The sequence below is a fragment of the Portunus trituberculatus genome, chromosome 11 (genome assembly GCF_017591435.1).
Source record: "Portunus trituberculatus isolate SZX2019 chromosome 11, ASM1759143v1, whole genome shotgun sequence".
Lineage (NCBI taxonomy): Eukaryota > Metazoa > Arthropoda > Malacostraca > Decapoda > Portunidae > Portunus > Portunus trituberculatus.
The window spans coordinates 2,936,041-2,954,648 of NC_059265.1; the positions used below are offsets into that span (position 1 = coordinate 2,936,041).

General features: G+C 39.7%; 1 protein-coding gene across 1 annotated transcript in view; it reads left to right on the forward strand.

The window, feature by feature from the left end:
- The window catches only part of LOC123502510, a 25,699-nt gene extending 23,497 nt beyond the window's left edge, over nucleotides 1-2,202 (forward strand). The window contains exons 2-3 of the mRNA XM_045251633.1: nucleotides 417-682; nucleotides 1,727-2,202. Coding sequence (XP_045107568.1) covers nucleotides 417-682; nucleotides 1,727-1,876 — 416 coding nt within the window. The 3' untranslated portion in view covers nucleotides 1,877-2,202. The remainder of the gene's footprint in view (nucleotides 1-416; nucleotides 683-1,726) is intronic.
- The last annotated feature ends 16,406 nt before the right edge of the window (nucleotides 2,203-18,608 follow it).

The following is an 18,608-nucleotide window of genomic DNA, read 5'->3' on the forward strand; positions in this document are numbered from 1 at the left end:
GAGAGAGAATTATTATTACCTATTATAATCAATTTCCCGTTAATGATACGTTTTTCTTTTATCTTTATTCGTTGATTTACAGGTAGGGTTTACTTAGAGAGAGAGAGAGAGAGAGAGAGAGAGAGAGAGAGAGAGAGAGAGAATTATTATCTATCATAATCATTTACAACGAAGGAAGCTTCAAAATGTTACAACAAAATTTAAAAAAAAATCCTGTATTATTCTAAATACTACACGGAAGATAAGAATGATTGATAAAACAAACATATGCAATTGAGTTTGTGTAATAACGGTTGGTTTGGAAGGCGTTAAAGAGCGTGGCTAGTTTATATCCAGGTGGTGGACCAGTGGTTCGGTTCACCGGCAGCGTTTCATAATGTTCGTTTGGCCTCAAATTGCTCTTTACTTATCGGCAGTTTTTTTTTTTTTTTTTTTTTGGGGGAGGGTAGACGAGAACGAAGCAAGATCAGTAGCTCAGGATGGCAGTGAGAGCAGTAGTACTTCAGACACCACGCCTGCTACATCTTTCAGTCTCCACGCCACCACCGACCCCTCGAGTCTACGCAGCCCAGTGGCCGTGTGTGTCTTGGCGTTGGGCGTGACGTGCAGCAACGGTGGTAATAGCAACGGGAAGCTTGATGCACAGCACAGCACAGCACAGCACAGCGGAGAGATTGGTGGTGTATGTAAATAAATAGTGTGCGTTGACTTGCTGTGATGATAGGAAGGAAGTTGTTAGTCAGTCAATAGAGGGTTGTTAGGAATTTTGACTGATAAAAGGATAACAGGATATGTGTAGGATGTGCACTGTGTCTAATGGAAGGTTAACTATACGGTGTCTGTCTGCTTGTATGTAACTAAGATGTATCGGGAACCATCGCTACGTATACTGTGTCTAATGGAAGGTTAACTATACGGTGTCTGCGTGTCTATGTAGGATGTATCCGGAACCATCGCTACGTATGAGTGTTAAATTTACTTGGTCATTCATTTACTAGTGCGGTTAGAGTAACGGGTTCAGAATAGATTTGGGTAATGACCGTGGCAAGTGAAGTGTTTTCGTGGTCATTGTAGTTGTGTAGGAAGGAAGAATTAGTTATCCTCTTCAGTACTGTGACGCATTTTCACCTTGAGACGTGTGTACGATTAGATAATTCTATTGTTACAAAGCGTGTATAGATGTCACAAGGTTAATGGCCTGTGTCTTCACTATTTTAATTCCTCGCGTAAGTTTCTGAAGTTGTATAAGATAAAGTACTAACGGAAGGAATATGAAAAAGCGTCTTGGTGCTGAAGAGATTAAACGTGTCGCGTTACTATAGAACTCCTTAAGTAAGTTGTATTTGAGGCTAAAATATTTCGGGTAAAAGTCGTTGTGGTTCCCTTGTTATACAATGGCTACCTCTGCGAAAAGAATGAGTGGACAGGATTTCTTAACGTAACGGGGCTGGTGTTTCAAGGTACGTGCATTAGAAACGAGATGTGGTAGTATAACGGTAAGTTTGGGGATATATTCTTGAAATTAGTTCTTAGTGGTAAGCGGGCGTAGATGTTTAAGAGGTTCAAGAGTGATGTAGGTAATTGGTAAACTCGGATACTAATGTTCATGTTCGATTTGTGGTGGTGGTGGTGGTGGTGGCAATGTTGTGGTGGCAATGTTGCCTGTTAGCTGTAGGGATAATTAGTGAACAAGTTCATTTTTTTTGTTCATTTTTGTCCATTACAGGAGTTGACGATCCAAAGGCCTGACTCCACAGCGGTAATGAGCCTTGTGTACCTTGCACTGTCTTCACTGACAACGCCCACTACTAACCCCTCTGCCTCCGCCACCGTTTCAAGATCAGGGAAGGACTCTGCCTTGCATCGCGCACTGTGATGGTCGCCGCCCCGCCCCGCACCGCCGCCGCCGCCGCGCTGCTGCTGCTGCTGCTGCTGCTGCCGCTAAGGGAGAATAGTTTGTTGAGTGGATGACGGCGCGTTCACTGACCCTCTCCCCATCACCCTACCAACTCCGGCCACCCACCCCCCTGCCACCAGACACCTGCTACACCACCACTACCGCCGGCTCCGTCCAGTGAAAGATTCATCGCAGACCTGCCATTCAACGCCTGCCGCCGCCGCCACCACCACCACCACCTCCTTATGGTGGTGTCACTGTACCTGGAGCTGTTGTCATGATTGAATAATAAATTGTGAAGAAATCTTTATTGTTTTGGAGAATTTCCTTTCCTGGGAATATTTGTGGCTGACTAGTCAGTAGTCGCCTCAGGCTGGCTTAGGTCACTGTCTGACACACCAATATTGCCTCCATCAACCTCCCACACTCACTCTAAACAATAACAGGCCAGAAATAAAAAACGCTAACTTTCATGCTTTTTTTTTATCATAGCAATACAAGAAAATGGAGAGAGATGAGCTAATGTGAAAATATTAAAATGTGGGGGTGAAAAAAATGAGTAAATTAAGAAAAGACATTATCCTTGAAAAGTTATGGAAAAGTCCAAAAAAATATTGCATACCTGGCCAAAAAAACGGCAAAAAATGGTCAAAGCAAAAAAAAAACCAAAGCAGATCCCTAAATACTGCACTACTGGCCAAAAACCAGCAGAAAATGGTTAAAAAACTAGCCAAAACCCCAAACTGACCCTAAATACTGCACTACTGGCCAAAAACCCATAAGAAATGCAGGAAATTCCCAAATGGACCCCAAAACACCCCAAATGGCCCTAAAAATGCAGAAAATGGACCTAAAAACCCCCACAAATGGCCCTAAAAATGTACTTAAGTCAAAAATACTCGAAAGAGTCTCCGGAGATTAGGCAGATCCATATTGGAGTTAAAATTAAATGCAAGAGTCTCCCTAGACTTTTATTTAACAATTCTTTACATTATTACATTGCCAGGAAGTCTACAAATATTTTAATAAAAAAAAAAAATTTATATATACAAAGAATACAGTGAAAAGTCTACACAAATTTTCAACTTAGTATAAAAACAGTGAGCAAAATCTATACAGATTCAACTTAGTATCAAAACTGAGCAAAATCTATACAGAAAAGTCTACACAAATTTTCAACTTAATATAAAATAAACATTTACAACTTAACAAAAAAATCTGCACAAATTTTCATATTTGCAAAATTTTAAAACACTTTTCAACTTCACAAAATATTTTAAAACAATTCTTTCATGTTAACAATTATTCAAAGATAAAAATGTTTGGTTTTGAAGTGACACAATCTTACAAACAAACTGTTTCAACAAGAGAGAGAGAAAAGAGAGAGAGAGAAGAGAGAGAGAGAGAGAGAGAGAGAGAGAGAGAGAGAGAGAGAGAGAGAGAGAGAGAGAGAGCAATCAAAATAAACAATCAAATAGTAATAACATACATGAAAACAATACATTTTAAAAACAACACACACACATTAATCTTGTGCCCTCCATACACCCTTGCTAATGTCAATAAAATGGTCTAATGGTACAAAAATTTCAAGGTAAAAATGTGTCCTAGTACTGAAGGGGTTAAAATAGTGAAGACTGTTGCCATTAATCTTCTGACCACCATAGATCCTTGCTATTGTCAATAAAATGGTCTAATAGTACACAAATCTCAATGTAAAAATGTGTCTCAGTACTGAATTCATAGAAGCAATCTGCAGACTAAGATACACTCTTGATACACCCCTGACACCCTGACACACCCTCACCTCACACACACCTCCTAAAAACTTAACATACCCTTTCAAAAACCACAAAAAAGTGATTAACCAGCACAAACACACCCACACAGCACACTCTAAGGGTAAGTTCACACTACAAGCAGAGTGGGCAGAGTGGTTGCTAGCGGCAATAATTTTGACATTGTTTTGGACGTACAGACGCAAAATAATTATTGTGGCACATTTTTTGTGGGTGGGAAGCCAGCGGCCCTCCACGACTCCACCCACGGCCAAGGTGTCCACCAGTGTGAGCCTTTATTGCTGACAACAAAATGACAATCAATGACCAGACTGTGCATAGTTCTGGTACAATTTGACTCTTTATATTAATAGTCTGCTGAGAAAAGCTGATTTTGTGATATTCTGGTCCTAGACATGAAACAAAACACACTTTTTTTTTTTTCTACAGCTGTTCCTTCCCTTGAGGAAAAATGAAAGGAAGAGGAAAGAAAGAAAGAAAAGAGAGAGAAAAAGAGAGGAGAATGAAGTGATATTCTCGTCCTATACATGAAAGGAAAACACTTTTCTTTTTTCCACACCTGTTCCATCCGTTGAGGAAAATGAAAGGAAACTGACGAAAAAAAAAAAAAAAAAAAAAAAAAAAAAAAAAAAGAGAGAAAAGAAGAGAGGAAAAGGAAGTGATATTCTGATCCTATATATGAAAGGAAAACACAAACCCTTTTCCTTTTTCCTACAGCTGTTCCATCTCTTGAGGAAAAATGAAAGGAAGAAGAGAAAATATAAAAGAACGAAGGAAGAGAGAGAAAAGAGAGAAGGAAGTGATATTCTGGTCCTATACATGAAAGGAAAACACTTTTTTCTTATTTTCCTACAGCTGTTCCATCCCTTGAGGAAAAATGAAAGGAAGAAGAGGAAACATAAAAGAAAGAAGGAAGAGAGAGAGAGAGAGAAAAACACACTGTACAGATCAGTGAGCCCACACACACACACACAATGACTTTACCAACAGAATTTCACGTTCCTTTATATATCGTCAAATTTTTTGTTGTCCTTCCAGGTAAACACTGTGGAATTTGACACTATTTATTTATTTATTATTATTTTTTTTTATCATATTGTTGCCTGCCCGACCTGCTCTGTGGCTAAGAGGACACCCAGAATTCTTGTGTAGGTCACCCTGCTCTGCTTATTGTGTGAACACCTAACCGGACCGCTCTGCTTGTAGTGTGAGCATACCCTTACACACACACACACACACACACACACACACACACACACACACACACAGGAAGAGAGGAGAAGATATATTGAATCGTTGGAAGAGGCAAGAAGAAAAAATAATGAACAGTCTGAAGAGGAAAAGGAAAAGTTTTTGGAGAGTTATAGGAGAGAGAGTCAAAAAATGGTATGTGGAAAGAAGGAATGCAGAGGAACCCCTAGAGGGACCAGTAGGTGGACCGTAATGTATACTAATATAGATGGAATACTGTCAAGTAGATTAGAATTGCAAGCCTGATATAGTGTGTTTGACGGAGACAAAATTACATGAAAAACAAAGGTAAATTTGGATAATAAATATAATATATGGAGAAAGGATAGAGAGGGTAAAGGTGGAGGAGGAGTTATGATTATGACGAAGAAGGAGATAAATGTGGATAAGGTTTGGTATGGGAAGAACAATGCAGAAGTGATAAGCATAAGGTTAAAAAGTGATGGAAAAGAATTAATAATCATGGTGACCTATGTACCTCCTAAAACAAATTCTTGGACATTAAGGAATACGACAATATGATCAAGGATACTTTACAGAGTTTGCAAAGTGGAAACTGGAAAAAGAAAGGTGATACTAGTAGGAGATTTTAATTGTAAAGAAGTGGATTGGGAAAATCTAGTAAGTGGTGTTGGAGAGGAAGCATGGGAGAGAGATTCCTTAATCTAATGATGGAAAATATGATGGAACAGAGGGTGAAAGAAAATACTCGATATAGAGGAGATGATGAACCCGCTAGACTGGATTTGGTGTTAACACGAGAAGTGTACCTATGTGCGGATATACAATATAAATGTCCATTGGGGAAGAGTGATCATGTGGTTATGGAGATGCAGATGGCAATAACACAGCGAAGGAGAGATGAGACATACAGGAGTGGTAGATTGAATTATAGTAAGATGAACACACAAAATTTGAACAATTATTTTAGAACATTAGATTGGGAGGAGATGTTACAAATCAGAGAAGTGCAAAAAAAATATGAGATTTTTATGAAATATTATAAAGAAGGAGTTATGAAATTTGTATCACAGTATAAACCGAGAGAGGAAGGAAGAAAGGATTGGTTTAATGCAACTTGTGTTAAGGCTAAAGAAATGAGAGATGTGGCTTGGAAAAGATAGAAAAGAACAGGAATATACTAAATAAGGAGAATTATAGAGTGGCGAGAAATGAGTATGTGAGGGTAAGGAGGAGGAAGAAAGAAAATTTGAAAAGATATTGTAGACAAGAGTAAGGAACATCCAAAATTGTTTTACAGGTTCATAAATGGTAAACTTAAAAAGAGAGTCCATTGAAAGATTAAAAGGAGAGCAAGGGATAGTAGATGACCCTAGGAATATCGCGGAATTGCTAAATAATAGGTTTCAACAAGTATTTACTAAAGAAACAATGTTTGTAAAGCCTCAAAATGTAGAAGGAAATGTGCACATGGATGACATTAAGATACCTAAAAAGGAGTTATATAAAATGTTGGAGGAACTTAAAGATGATAAAGCGATGGGACCAGACGAAGTTTCAGGAAAATTATTGAAGGAATGTAGAGAAGAATTGATTGATCCATTATATGATATTATAAGGTGCTCATTAGAAACCGGGAAGTACCGGTGGAGTGGAAAAGAGCTGAAGTGGTGCCCATTTATAAGGGAGGCAGTAAGGAAGAGCCTCTTAACTATAGACCTGTGTCACTAACAATTGTGGTCGGTAAGATTTGTGAGAGGGTGATAAAGAAATATTGGATACGGTTCTTGGAGGATCATAAGTTATTATCGGATCATCAATTTGGCTTTAGGAAAAGGAGGTCATGTGTAACAAATCTACTGAGCTTTTATTTTGAGAGTGGTTGACAAAATACAAGAGAGAGAGGGGATGGATGGACTGTGTATATTTGGATTTGAAAAAAGCTTTTGACAAGGTACCTCACATGAGACTGCTATGGAAATTAAAGATTTATGGAGGACTGAAGGGAAAATTGTTAAAATGGATGGAAAACTATTTGAGATGGAGGGAGATGAGAACGGTAATAAGGGATGCAAAGTCGGACTGGTTGGTGGTGGAGAGTGGAGTCCCACAAGGTTCAGTGCTGGCACCTATACTTTTCCTTGTCTATATTAATGATATGCCAGAGGGAGTAAACAGTTATATTAATTTGTTTGCGGATGATGCGAAATTGTGTAGGTGTGTGAAGAGTGAAAAAAGATTGTGAAATTTAACAGGCAGATCTAGATAGGATTTGGGAGTGGAGCAAGAGGTGGGAGATGGAATTTAATCTGAACAAAAGTCATGTAATGGAGATGGGGAAGAGTGGAAGACGGCCAAGAGGGTCATATAAGATGGGTGAAGGAGTAGTGTTGAAAAAGGTGGAAAAGGAAAAGGATTTGAGAGTGATAATACAAGACCATGGGCAGTTTGAGGCTCATATTGACAAGATGTTTGGAGAAATATATAATTTGATTATAAATATTGGATTAGCCTTCCATTATATGGATAAAGATATGATGAAGAAATTAATTAGTACGGTAATTAGACCAAGATTGGAATATGCTGGGGTGGTTTGGTCCCCTTATAAAAGAAGCATATAAGGAAGTTGGAGAGATTGCAGAGAATAGCAACAAAAATGGTTCCGGAATTGGCAGAAATGACCTGAGGAAAGATTAAAAGAAATGAATTTGCTTACCTTGGAACAAAGAAGAGAAAGAGGAGATTTAATACAGGTTTATAAACTGTTGAGCAGTTTGGATGAAGTGGATAATGAGCAAATGATGTTGAGAGAGGAAAATTTAAATAGAACTACGAGATCGCATAGTATAAAGATAGCCAAAAGGAATATGCTTGAAAGATGTGAAGAAATATAGTTTCCCACAGAGATGTGTGGAGGTGTGGAATGGTCTGAGTGAGGAGGTGGTGTCAGCGAGGAGTGTGCATAGTTTTAAAGGAAAGTTGGATGTGTGTAGACTGTAGATATGGAGATGGGGCCACACGAGTATAAAGCCCAGGCCCTGTAAAAATTACACACACACACACACACACACTTAACACACACACACACACACACACGGCCCGGTAGCTCAGTGGTTAGAGCGCTGGCTTCACAAGCCAGATGACCGGGGTTCGATTCCCCGGCCGGGTGGAGATACTTGGGTGTGTCTCCTTTCACGTGTAGCCCCTGTTCACCTAGCAGTGAGTAGGTACGGGATGTAAATCGAGGAGTTGTGACCTTGTTGTCCCGGTGTGTGGTGTGTGCCTGGTCTCAGGCCTATCCCAAGATCGGAAATAATGAGCTCAGAGCTCGTTCCGTAGGGTAACGTCTGGCTGTCTCGTCAGAGACTGCACCAGATCAAACAGTGAATTACACACACACACACACACACACATATACACACATTTCACCAGATCCTAATGCACACTGCCACACAGCCTCACCTCACTTCAAAACACAAAAAAATCTTCACATAAACAAATTCACAGTATAAAACACAAACTTATTTCAAAACCCAACCCCAAAAAAACTTTCCAAACACACACACACACACACACATTTCCAGCACCTTGCCACAGAAATTCAGTATTTTTATGAGACCTTCCAAGACAGTGGTTCCCAAACTGGGGGTAAATTATCCCTTGGGAGCAGCTTAACAATTTTTGGGTGAGAAATAAAGCTGACAGAAAAAATAAATAAATAAATAAGAATTCTGAAAAATGAAGAAAACCTTGCAGTGCCTCCCATTACAATTACTGTTACCTTAGTCTTAGTGGGCAAAGTTGTAACCTAAATAATCATTCTGTGTAAGGGATAATGTGGCATGTTAACCCCTTCAGTACTGGGACACATTTTACCTTGAGATCTGTGTACCATTAGACCATTTTATTCACTTTAAGAAGGGTCTATGGAGGGCACAAGAATAATGGCTATAATCTTCACTATCTTAACTCCTTCAGTACTGGGACAAATTTTTACCTTAACATTTGTGTACCATTAGACCATTTTATTGACATTAGCAAGGGTCTATGGAGGTCACAAGGTTAATGGCCAGTCTTTTCCCTATTTTAACCCCTTCAGTACTAGGAGACATTTTTACCTTGAGATTTGTGTACCATTAAGACCATTTTATTGACATTAGGAGAGGTGTATGGAGATCACAAGATTAATGGCCACAGTCTTCACTATTTCAACCCCTTCAGTATTGAGACACATTTTACCCTGAGATCTGTGTACCATTAGACCATTTTATTGACATAAGGAAAAGCTTATAGACATCAGAAGATTAATGGCCACAGTCTTCACCATTTTTACGCCATCAGTACTGGGACAAATTTTTACCTTAACATTTGTGTACCATTAGACCATTTTATTGACATTAGGAAACATCTACAGAGGTCAGAAGATTAATGGCCACATTCTTCATTATTTTAACCCCTTCAATACTGGGACATCTTGAGATTTGTGTACCATTAGACCATGTTATTGACAGTAGAAAAGATCTATAGACGTCAAAAGACTAATGGCCACATTCTTCACTATCTTAACCCCTTCAATACTGAGACACATTTTACCTTGAGATTTGTGTACCATTAGACATATTATTGACATTAGGAAAGGTCTATAGAGGGCAGAAGAATGATAGCCACAGTCTTCACTATTTTAACCCCTTCAGTAATGGGACACATTTCTACCTTGAGATCTGGATACCATTAGACCATTTTATTGACACTTGGAAAGGTCTAAAGAAGGCAGAAGATTAATGGCCACAATCTCCACTATTTTTACCCCTTCAGTACTAGGACACATTTTACCTTGACATTCGTGTACCATTAGACCATTTTATTCACATTAGCAAGGGTCTATGGAGGTGACACGATCAATGGCCACAGTCTTCACTATTTAACCCCTTCAGTACTGGGACACATTTTTATCTTGAGATTTGTGTACCATTAGACCATTTCATTGCCATTAACAAAGATCCATAAACATCAGAGGATTAATGGCCAGTCTTCACTGTGGAAATCTGAACAAATTTTCAACTTCACAAAATATTCTTAAACAATTTTTCAAGTTAACAAATATTCAAAGATGAAAATGTTTGGTTTTGAAGTGACACAATCTTACAAACCAACTCTTTCAATAATAAAGAGAGAGAGAGAGAGAGAGAGAGAGAGAGAGAGAGAGAGAGAGAGAGAGAGAGAGAGAGAGAGAGAGAGAGAGAGAGAGAGAGTTCTAAAGGCAGAATGACAAGATTTTTACAATATTAACTGGAGAAACATTCTTGAAAACCCTGCCAATCATTTCTGGCCTTGGAAAATAGTCATGGTGGAGAATAAAGCGTTTTTAATCGTGTTTTATGGTTCTAGAGGCAGAGTGACTACATTTCTACATTATTAACTGGAGAAACACTCTTGAAAACCCTGCCAGTCATCTCTGTGGCCTTGGAAAGCAGTCGTGGTGAGAGTAAATTGTTTGTGAATATAGCCCTTTGACTGACACACAAGCAGCAACAATGCACATTCTTCATTCCTCTGAGCTCAGTAAGTGAATGATTGAGTGAGCGCTGAGTGAATCTCTTAACAAGCACACTGCATCTTTGTCCTGAGAATCCAACACTTGCTTCACAAACTCATGTGGGGATTAAAATAGTGAAAACTGTGCCCATTGATATTGTCACCTCCATACACCCTTCCTAATGTCAATAAAATGGTATTATCACAGCCAAACTTTCTTCAAATGCCATCAAAAACATGCCAAATAATCTTAAAATACCATAAAAACATGCCAAACTGTCTTAAAATGTCCTTAAAAAAAAAAAAAAAAAAAAAAAAAAAAAAAAAACATGACAAACTGCTAATCTATCCTAACTCTTCTTCATGGCTTAGGTGTTGTCTTGTACCCTGGGTGTTGCTGATGGCTGTAGGTGTTGTAGAAGGCTTGTGTTGTGTTGTGGCGTGGCTTGTCTTGGCTTGGCTTGACTTTCCTGTAATGAGAGATGCACTGTTTACATTGAGTCACCTTCACTATGTTGTAAACTGAACTGAACGCAACTCAACCAAACAAACTGTCTTAAAATGCCCTTAAAACATGCCAAACTGTCTCAATATGCCCTCAAATATGTCAAACTCTTAATATATCCTCATAACCTGCCAAACTGTCTTAAATTGCACTCAAAATCTGCCAAACTGTCTTAAAATGGCCTTGAAACCTGCCAAACTATCTTCAATTTCCTTAAAACCTCCCAAATTGTCTTAATATACCCTCAAAACCAGCCAAACTGTTATAAATTGCCCTCAAAACCTGCCAAATTGTAACAAAATGTCCTCAAAACATACCAAACTGTCTTAACATGGTCTCTAAACTGTCTTACAATACCCTCAAAACATGCCAAACTGTCTAAAATGTCCTCAAAACATACCAAACTGTCTAAAATGCCCTTAGAACATGCCAAACTGTCTAAAATGCCCTTAAAACATGCCAAACTATTTTAAAATACCCATCAAACATGCCAAACTGCCTCAAAAATGTCCTCAAAATCTTATCCAGCCCAACCTAACCACACTTCACACCACACACCACACCACTGACCTGCATAAGGAAGGAAGCCGTGTGACCTCAGCTTTGAGTGGCCACCTCCTCTCGGGTCACAGTGAAGTCGCAGTCCAGGGAGTCCTGTGGCAAAAGATCAGAGGTCACACAGGTCACAATGGGATAGTAATAATAGTAATAGTATTAGGAGGAGGAGGAGGAGGAGGAGGAGGAGGAGGAGGAGGAGGAGGAGGAGGAGGAGGAGGAGGAGGAGGAGGAGGAGGAGGAGGAGGAGGAGGAGGAGGAGGAGGAGGAGGAGGAGAGAGAGAGAGAGAGAGAGAGAGAGAGAGAGAGAGAGAGAGAGAGAGAGAGAGAGAGAGAGAGAGAGAGAGAGAGAGAGAGAGAGAGAGAGAGAAATTTATGAAATGCAAATATTTATTATTTTACAATTTTTATTCTTTTTCTTCTTCTCCTCTTCTCTTCTTCTCCTCCTCTTCTCATCTTCTTCCACTTCTTCTTCTTCTTCTTCTTCTTCCTCCTCTTCTTCTTGTCTTGGTCTGTCTTTCTTCATATTCTTAACACAATCTGAAATAAATAAAACTGGATTAATATCTGAGAGAGAGAGAGAGAGAGAGAGAGAGAGAGAGAGAGAGAGAGAGAGAGAGAGAGAGAGAGAGAGAGAGAGAGAGAGAGAGAGAGAGAGAGAGAGAGAGAGAGAGAGAGAGAGACCTTAGTGTTTCAGTGTGCGGAGGCCATAAATTCAGAGTGTTATTGAAGCAGTGGGTAAGTAAGTGAAGTGCTTGACAGTGACACATAGAGAATAAGTGAATAAGTGAAGTGATAATACAAGATACATAGTGACACAAGTGATACACTGCAGGAGTAATTATCACTACATCAATAAGAACACTAGCAGTCAAATAGTTGGTGGGCTTTGAGATAGGAGATACCCATAATGCCTTCTTTAGCCCGTTAAAACACAATGCAAATGCACCTATGCTTTCAATCTCCATTAATTCTCATCGTCCACACTTTTATGTCCACATTTAAAACTGCACACTCTTCTAAATCAAGTGAAAAATTGAGGTTTATGAGACAAAATTGTAAGAAAAACATGCTTTCACACACCCCACACTCACCAAACACACAGCACACCAGCACACACCATTCCCACACCTGCACACACCAGCAAACCACAAACAACCCTTTGCAAACACTGGAAAATGCAAAAAAAACACACCCCAAAAATAGTTTACACAAAAACAACACATTTACACACACACCACACGTACCACACACACACTACACCTGCAGAAACCTTTCCCACACCTGCACACACCAGCACAGTACACAGCTTGGTGTGTGGAGGAGATATGGAGGAAAGAAAAGGAGGTGGTGGAGGGAAAATGAGAAAAATTGTCAGGTTTTGAAGTGAGATTTAGAAAAGTACTATTTTGACTATGATAGAAGTGAGATAGGAGACTCAAAATTGGAGGGAAGGTGGAGGAAACATGGAGGAAATAGTCTACTGAAGGAAAAGCCAGGAGGACCTGTGGAGGGAGATATGGAAGAAACAAGACAAACATTACCTAACCAAAACGCACCAAAAATTACCAAAAAATATTGCATCAAGCAACAACACACACACACACACACACACACACACACACACACACACACACACCATATTGATAGAATTTTCAGAGAGACGTATAATTTGCTAAGGAATATTGGAGTAGCATTTCACTATATGGACAAGGAAATGATGAAGAAATTGATAAGTACTAAAATAAGACCTAGATTGGAATATGCAGGAGTTGTGTGGACTCCCCATAAAAAAAACACATAAGAAAATTAGAGAGACTACAAAAAATGGCTGCAAGAATGGTTCCAGAATTTAAAGGGATGGCATATGAGGAGAGACTAAAGGCAATGGATCTACCAACCTTGGAGCAGAGAAGAGAGACGGGATCTGATACAAGTTTATAAATTGATTAACGGAATGGATGAAGTGGATAATGAGAAACTGATCCTGAGAGAAGAATATGACTTTAGAAGCACAAGATCGCATAGTAAGAAACTAAGGAAGGGACGATGTCTGAGAGATGTTAAAAAATTTAGTTTCCCGCAAAGATGTGTTGAGACTTGGAACAGTTTGAGTGAGGAAGTGGTGTCAGCAAAGAGTGTACATAGTTTTAAAGAAAAATTAGATAAGTCTAGATATGGAGACGGGACCACACGAGCATAAAGCCCAGGCCCTGTAAAACTACAACTAGGTAAATACATACATACACACACACACACACACCTGCACTCCACAAACAACCCTTAAATCACACCTGGAAAACACCCACAATAAGTCTACCCTAGCCAACCCACACCAAAAAACAATAAATACTATACATAGGTAGCTATAGTTGACATTACAAAAACATACAAAAAACAGTATTATTCCAGTGTTTCACCACATTCCACTAAATGTTTTTTTACCCACCTCATGAGATAGAGCTCGTCATTACGAGTATTTTTAATCCCATATTTATAAGGCGCAACCTATTTATAATGGTGATACCGAATTTCAAAAATTTAATCGTATTTTTGGCGATCTCACTCCCGAGTCAATAGAACAGAGACAGAGTGACGCGAGAGCTGCTCGACCCAGGGCAGCGGCTAGCGTGTGGGCCAACATTAGTGACTCGTTTTGTTTGAGCTATTGTTTCCGCTGATTGGTTACTTCCGTTTGAAAGTGAACTGGCAGCAAATGAAAAAAAAAAATCATAATTTATTCAACCAATCACGGTGGCCTTGAGACTTGCGGTATGAATTTGAATTCAGTTTGAGGCAAGATGTCCCACTGTGCAGGTTGTGAACTGCATTACTTCAATGTTTTGGTTATCATATTTTCAATAGATGTCATGTCGGCTGAGTGAGAGCTGTGAGGGTGGAGCTGGAAAACGAGGAAAACTGGAGGGACCACTTCATTTGGACAGTGCCACAGTTCCTACTAATACATATTGGTTTGTAGAGCAAGAAAAATAAATCATGAAAATAATTTAATACAACAACACCTGGATAGAATTTTGATTGTCCCCATCATATTGACAGGTTAATGGTATATGATGGCTGTTATTATCATTGATGTTTTCTTTCAGGGTTCACAAGCAGACACGCAGTGTTGTCCAAAGAGGCACTGGGCAGCTGAAACACCGATTTCATGTCTTGCACAGTGAGGTCCGGGTCAGCCCACCATTGAAGGTGTGCAAGATGGTGCATGTTTGTGCTATGTTGCACAATATATGTAAAGACAGGAATATTCCTATTCCTATTGATGCAGGCCACCCTGACTTTGAAGAGCAGCAGCACGACATCGTACAAGAAGTGCCACCACTTCCAGCTGCTCGACAAAATCCGGGTCGCCTGTATCGAGATGAATTCTGCAACTTGCATTTCAAGTATGTTGATTATTTTGTACCAATATATACTGGCTTTACTGTATTTGATCTTGGATATGTCTACTTATCATGCATTAGTATCTCATTACTGTTGATTAACCACCTTTTTTCAGCAATCCTGCCAGAAACATGGCCCACCTGCCCCACCACTGATCTGGTGACACATGCAGAGATCAATTTTGCAACTTGCATTTCAAGTATGTTGGTTATTCATTCTGTACCAATATTTACTGGCTTCTATAAATAATCTTGGATACATTCACTCATCATCTCATTATTGTTGATAAGCAACCTAATTTTTCTTTTCTTTTCTTTTTTTCATTCTTTCCAGCATTCCTGCTTGAAGTGCGGATCTCCTGCCCTTCAGCACACATGGCCAGTCACATGCCAAGGTACTGTCAACATCTATGTTTTCCATCTCCCTTAATTCTTATCCTCACTGCTTTTGTGTTGACATTTAAAACTGTACACTCTTCTAAATCAACATAAATGCTTTCTATCTCTCCTAATTGTCATCCTCCACACTTCCATGTCAACATTTTAAACCTTACACTCTTCTAAATCAACATAGATACTTTCATCTCTCTTAATCCTCATCCTCGACACTTCCATGTCCACATTTAAAACTGTACACTCTTCTAAATCAACATATATACTTTCATCTCTCTTAATTCTCATCCTCCACACTTGTGTCCACATTTAAAACTGTACACTCTTCTAAATCAACATACATGCTTTCCATCTCCATTAATTGTCATCCTCCACACTTCCATGTCCACATTTAAAACTGTACACTCTTCTAAATCAACATATATACTTTCCATCTCCTTAATTCTTATCCTTGCTGCTTCCATGTCCACATTTAAAACCATACACCCTTCTAAATCAACATACATGCTTTCCATCTCCCTTAATTGTCATCCTCACCACTTCCATCACTTTCTTCCTGGGAGCTCCTGGCCTCACTGTCCTTTTCTGGCAAATATTCCTCATGTGAGTCACTAATGAGTCCTTCTGATTGACTCTCATTGTCCTCAGAATCCTGTAATTCATCTAATAGAGCCAGCTCACCCTCAGAATTCCTCAAGGGTGACAATGACAACACCATTACACCACACTGGTCAGTAACACACTGCCCACCGGCCACCACCCCTCCCCTCAGGCCACACGGTCCCTCTCCCCAAGCCACCGTACCCAGTGTCCCTGAAAACAGTTAGTCACTTTGTCACTGAATCATAAAAAACACACAAAGCGAGAAGATGAAGCACTGATGGAGCGATGGTGTGTGCATGTACTGTAAATATCTTGAAACACCCTTAAAACACCCTAACATAGCCTAAAATAGTTAAAAACAGTCTTAAACACCCTTAAATAGCCTTAAAATAACCCTAAAAACACTAAAACAGTCTTAAACACCCTTAAAATAGCTTAAAACTGCCTTAAACATCCTAAAATTCTTCAAACACCCTAAAATAGCCTTAAACAATCTAAAACAGCCTAAAAATACCCTAAGACAGCCTTAAAACACCCTAAAGTAGCCTTAAACACCCTCAAAGTCTTCAAACACCCTAAAACAGCCTTCAATACTCACAGTTGGCTAGGTGTGTCCCAGCTGGTGTAGTTGCCATGTTCCATCCCTACATAGAGCCACTTCCTTTAGTACGGCCGGTGGTGGCTGGTGATCCTGTTGGGAGGAGGTGGTGGTGGTTATAATAGTACTAGTGGTGGTAGTGAAATGGTGTGGTTTTGTGAGCATCTGATGTGGTAATGTTGGTTGTTTGTGGTGGTTGTGGGTGTGGTTGGACAGTGGTGGTGGTGGTGGTGGTGGTGGTAATAGGAGGATTTTAAAAAGACAAATATTTTCTGGCCAAAACAAGTGAAAAAAATTGATGTTCATGAGACAAAATTGTAAGAAAAACACGCTATCACACATCCCACACTCACCAAACACACAGCACACCAGCACACACCATTCCCACACCTGCACACACCAACAAACCACAAACAACTCTTTGCAAACACTGGAAAATGCAAAAACACACACCAAAAATATATAGTTTTACACAAAAAAACATTTACACACACACCACACGCACCACACACACACCACACCTGCGGAAACCTTTCCACACCTGCACACACCAGCACAGTATACAGCTTGGTGTGTGGAGGAGATATGGAGGAAAGAAAAGGAGATAGTGGAGGAAAAATGAGAAAAATTGTCAGGTTTTGAAGTGAGATTTAGAAAAGTACTATTTTGACTATGATAGAAGTGAGATAGGAGAGTCAAAATTGGAGGGAAGGTGGAGGAAACATGGAGGAAATAGTCTATGGAAGGAAAAGCCTGGAGGTAACCTGTGGAGGGAGATATAGAGGAAACAAGACAAACATTACCTAAACAAAAAACACCAAAAATTACCTAAAAATATTGCATCACACACACTCCACAAACAACCCTCAAATCACACCTGGAAAACACCCACAATAAGTCTACCCTAGCCAACCCACACCAAAAAAAAAAAAAAAAACAATATACCTACATAGCTATAGTTGACATTACAAAAACTTACAAAAAATACACTTACACACCCACCACACTCACAGCACACCTGCAGACACCTCTCCCACACCCACACACACTCACCTCTCCCTCTGGAACTTGGTGAGTGGAGTATTTGTGGGAGTTTTGCCGCAGAGAGGACACAGGCAGCCCGTCACCACCAGCGGCTCTCCAAGGACCAGTTGTGACATTGTGGCAAGCCATGGTGCACCTCTGGAATAGTGATAGTTGTTATAGTAGTGGTAGTAATAGTATAAATGAGGCATGACAAGGCGTAGGAAAGGAGAAAAACTGACTAAAGGCCAACACAGAAAAGGGTCTATGTGGGAGGCACTGAAGCAGGGTGATGCACACTGCCTAACACACAATAACACCAACATATCTCAGTAATTGCTTCAACTATCAAACTATCACGCATATGGGAGTGCACAAACTATCTACAGAGCCAATATGGGGGCGTAGTAAATGAGAAAAACTGAAAATAGTTAACACAGAAATGGCCGATGTGGCAAGCAGGATGGCGGACACTGCCTAACACAATAACACCACCATATCTCAGTAACCGCTTCAACTATCACACTATTACGGATATGGAAGGTGTATGGGTGCATAAGCTATCTATGGAGGCAATATGGGGCACAACAAGGCGTAGGAGGGCAGGAATGGTAAACCTACAGAGTTTCACCACCTTGCCCTTTCTGGACAAAACTATTTTTTCTGGTAGATTTTGGCTTGCTTTTAATTATCTTGATCTTGATCTTGATGGTACAGGTGACGCAGAATTTCTTCTGGGTCAGGCCTTTGTATCGGCAGCTCCTGTAGGGAACATTAAAATACCACTTGTTTTTGGCGCAAATCAACCAATTTTTTTTTACAGCCCCGAAACATATTATGATTTCCATCAAAAAACAACTGGTAAATTAATTTAAAATTAAGCTGAAATCTACCAGAAGAAATTTGTTTGTAAACAATTAAGCCCATGTCACGGAGCCCGCCGAGCCGCCGCCGGGTTTGATGCGGGAGGCGAGGCTATTGTCATGGCTGATCACCAAAACACGCTTAAAAAAAAAAAAAAAAAAATGTGTCGCCATTCAAAAAGGTTGCATCTAGTATATATGGGGTTCAAATTACTCGTAAT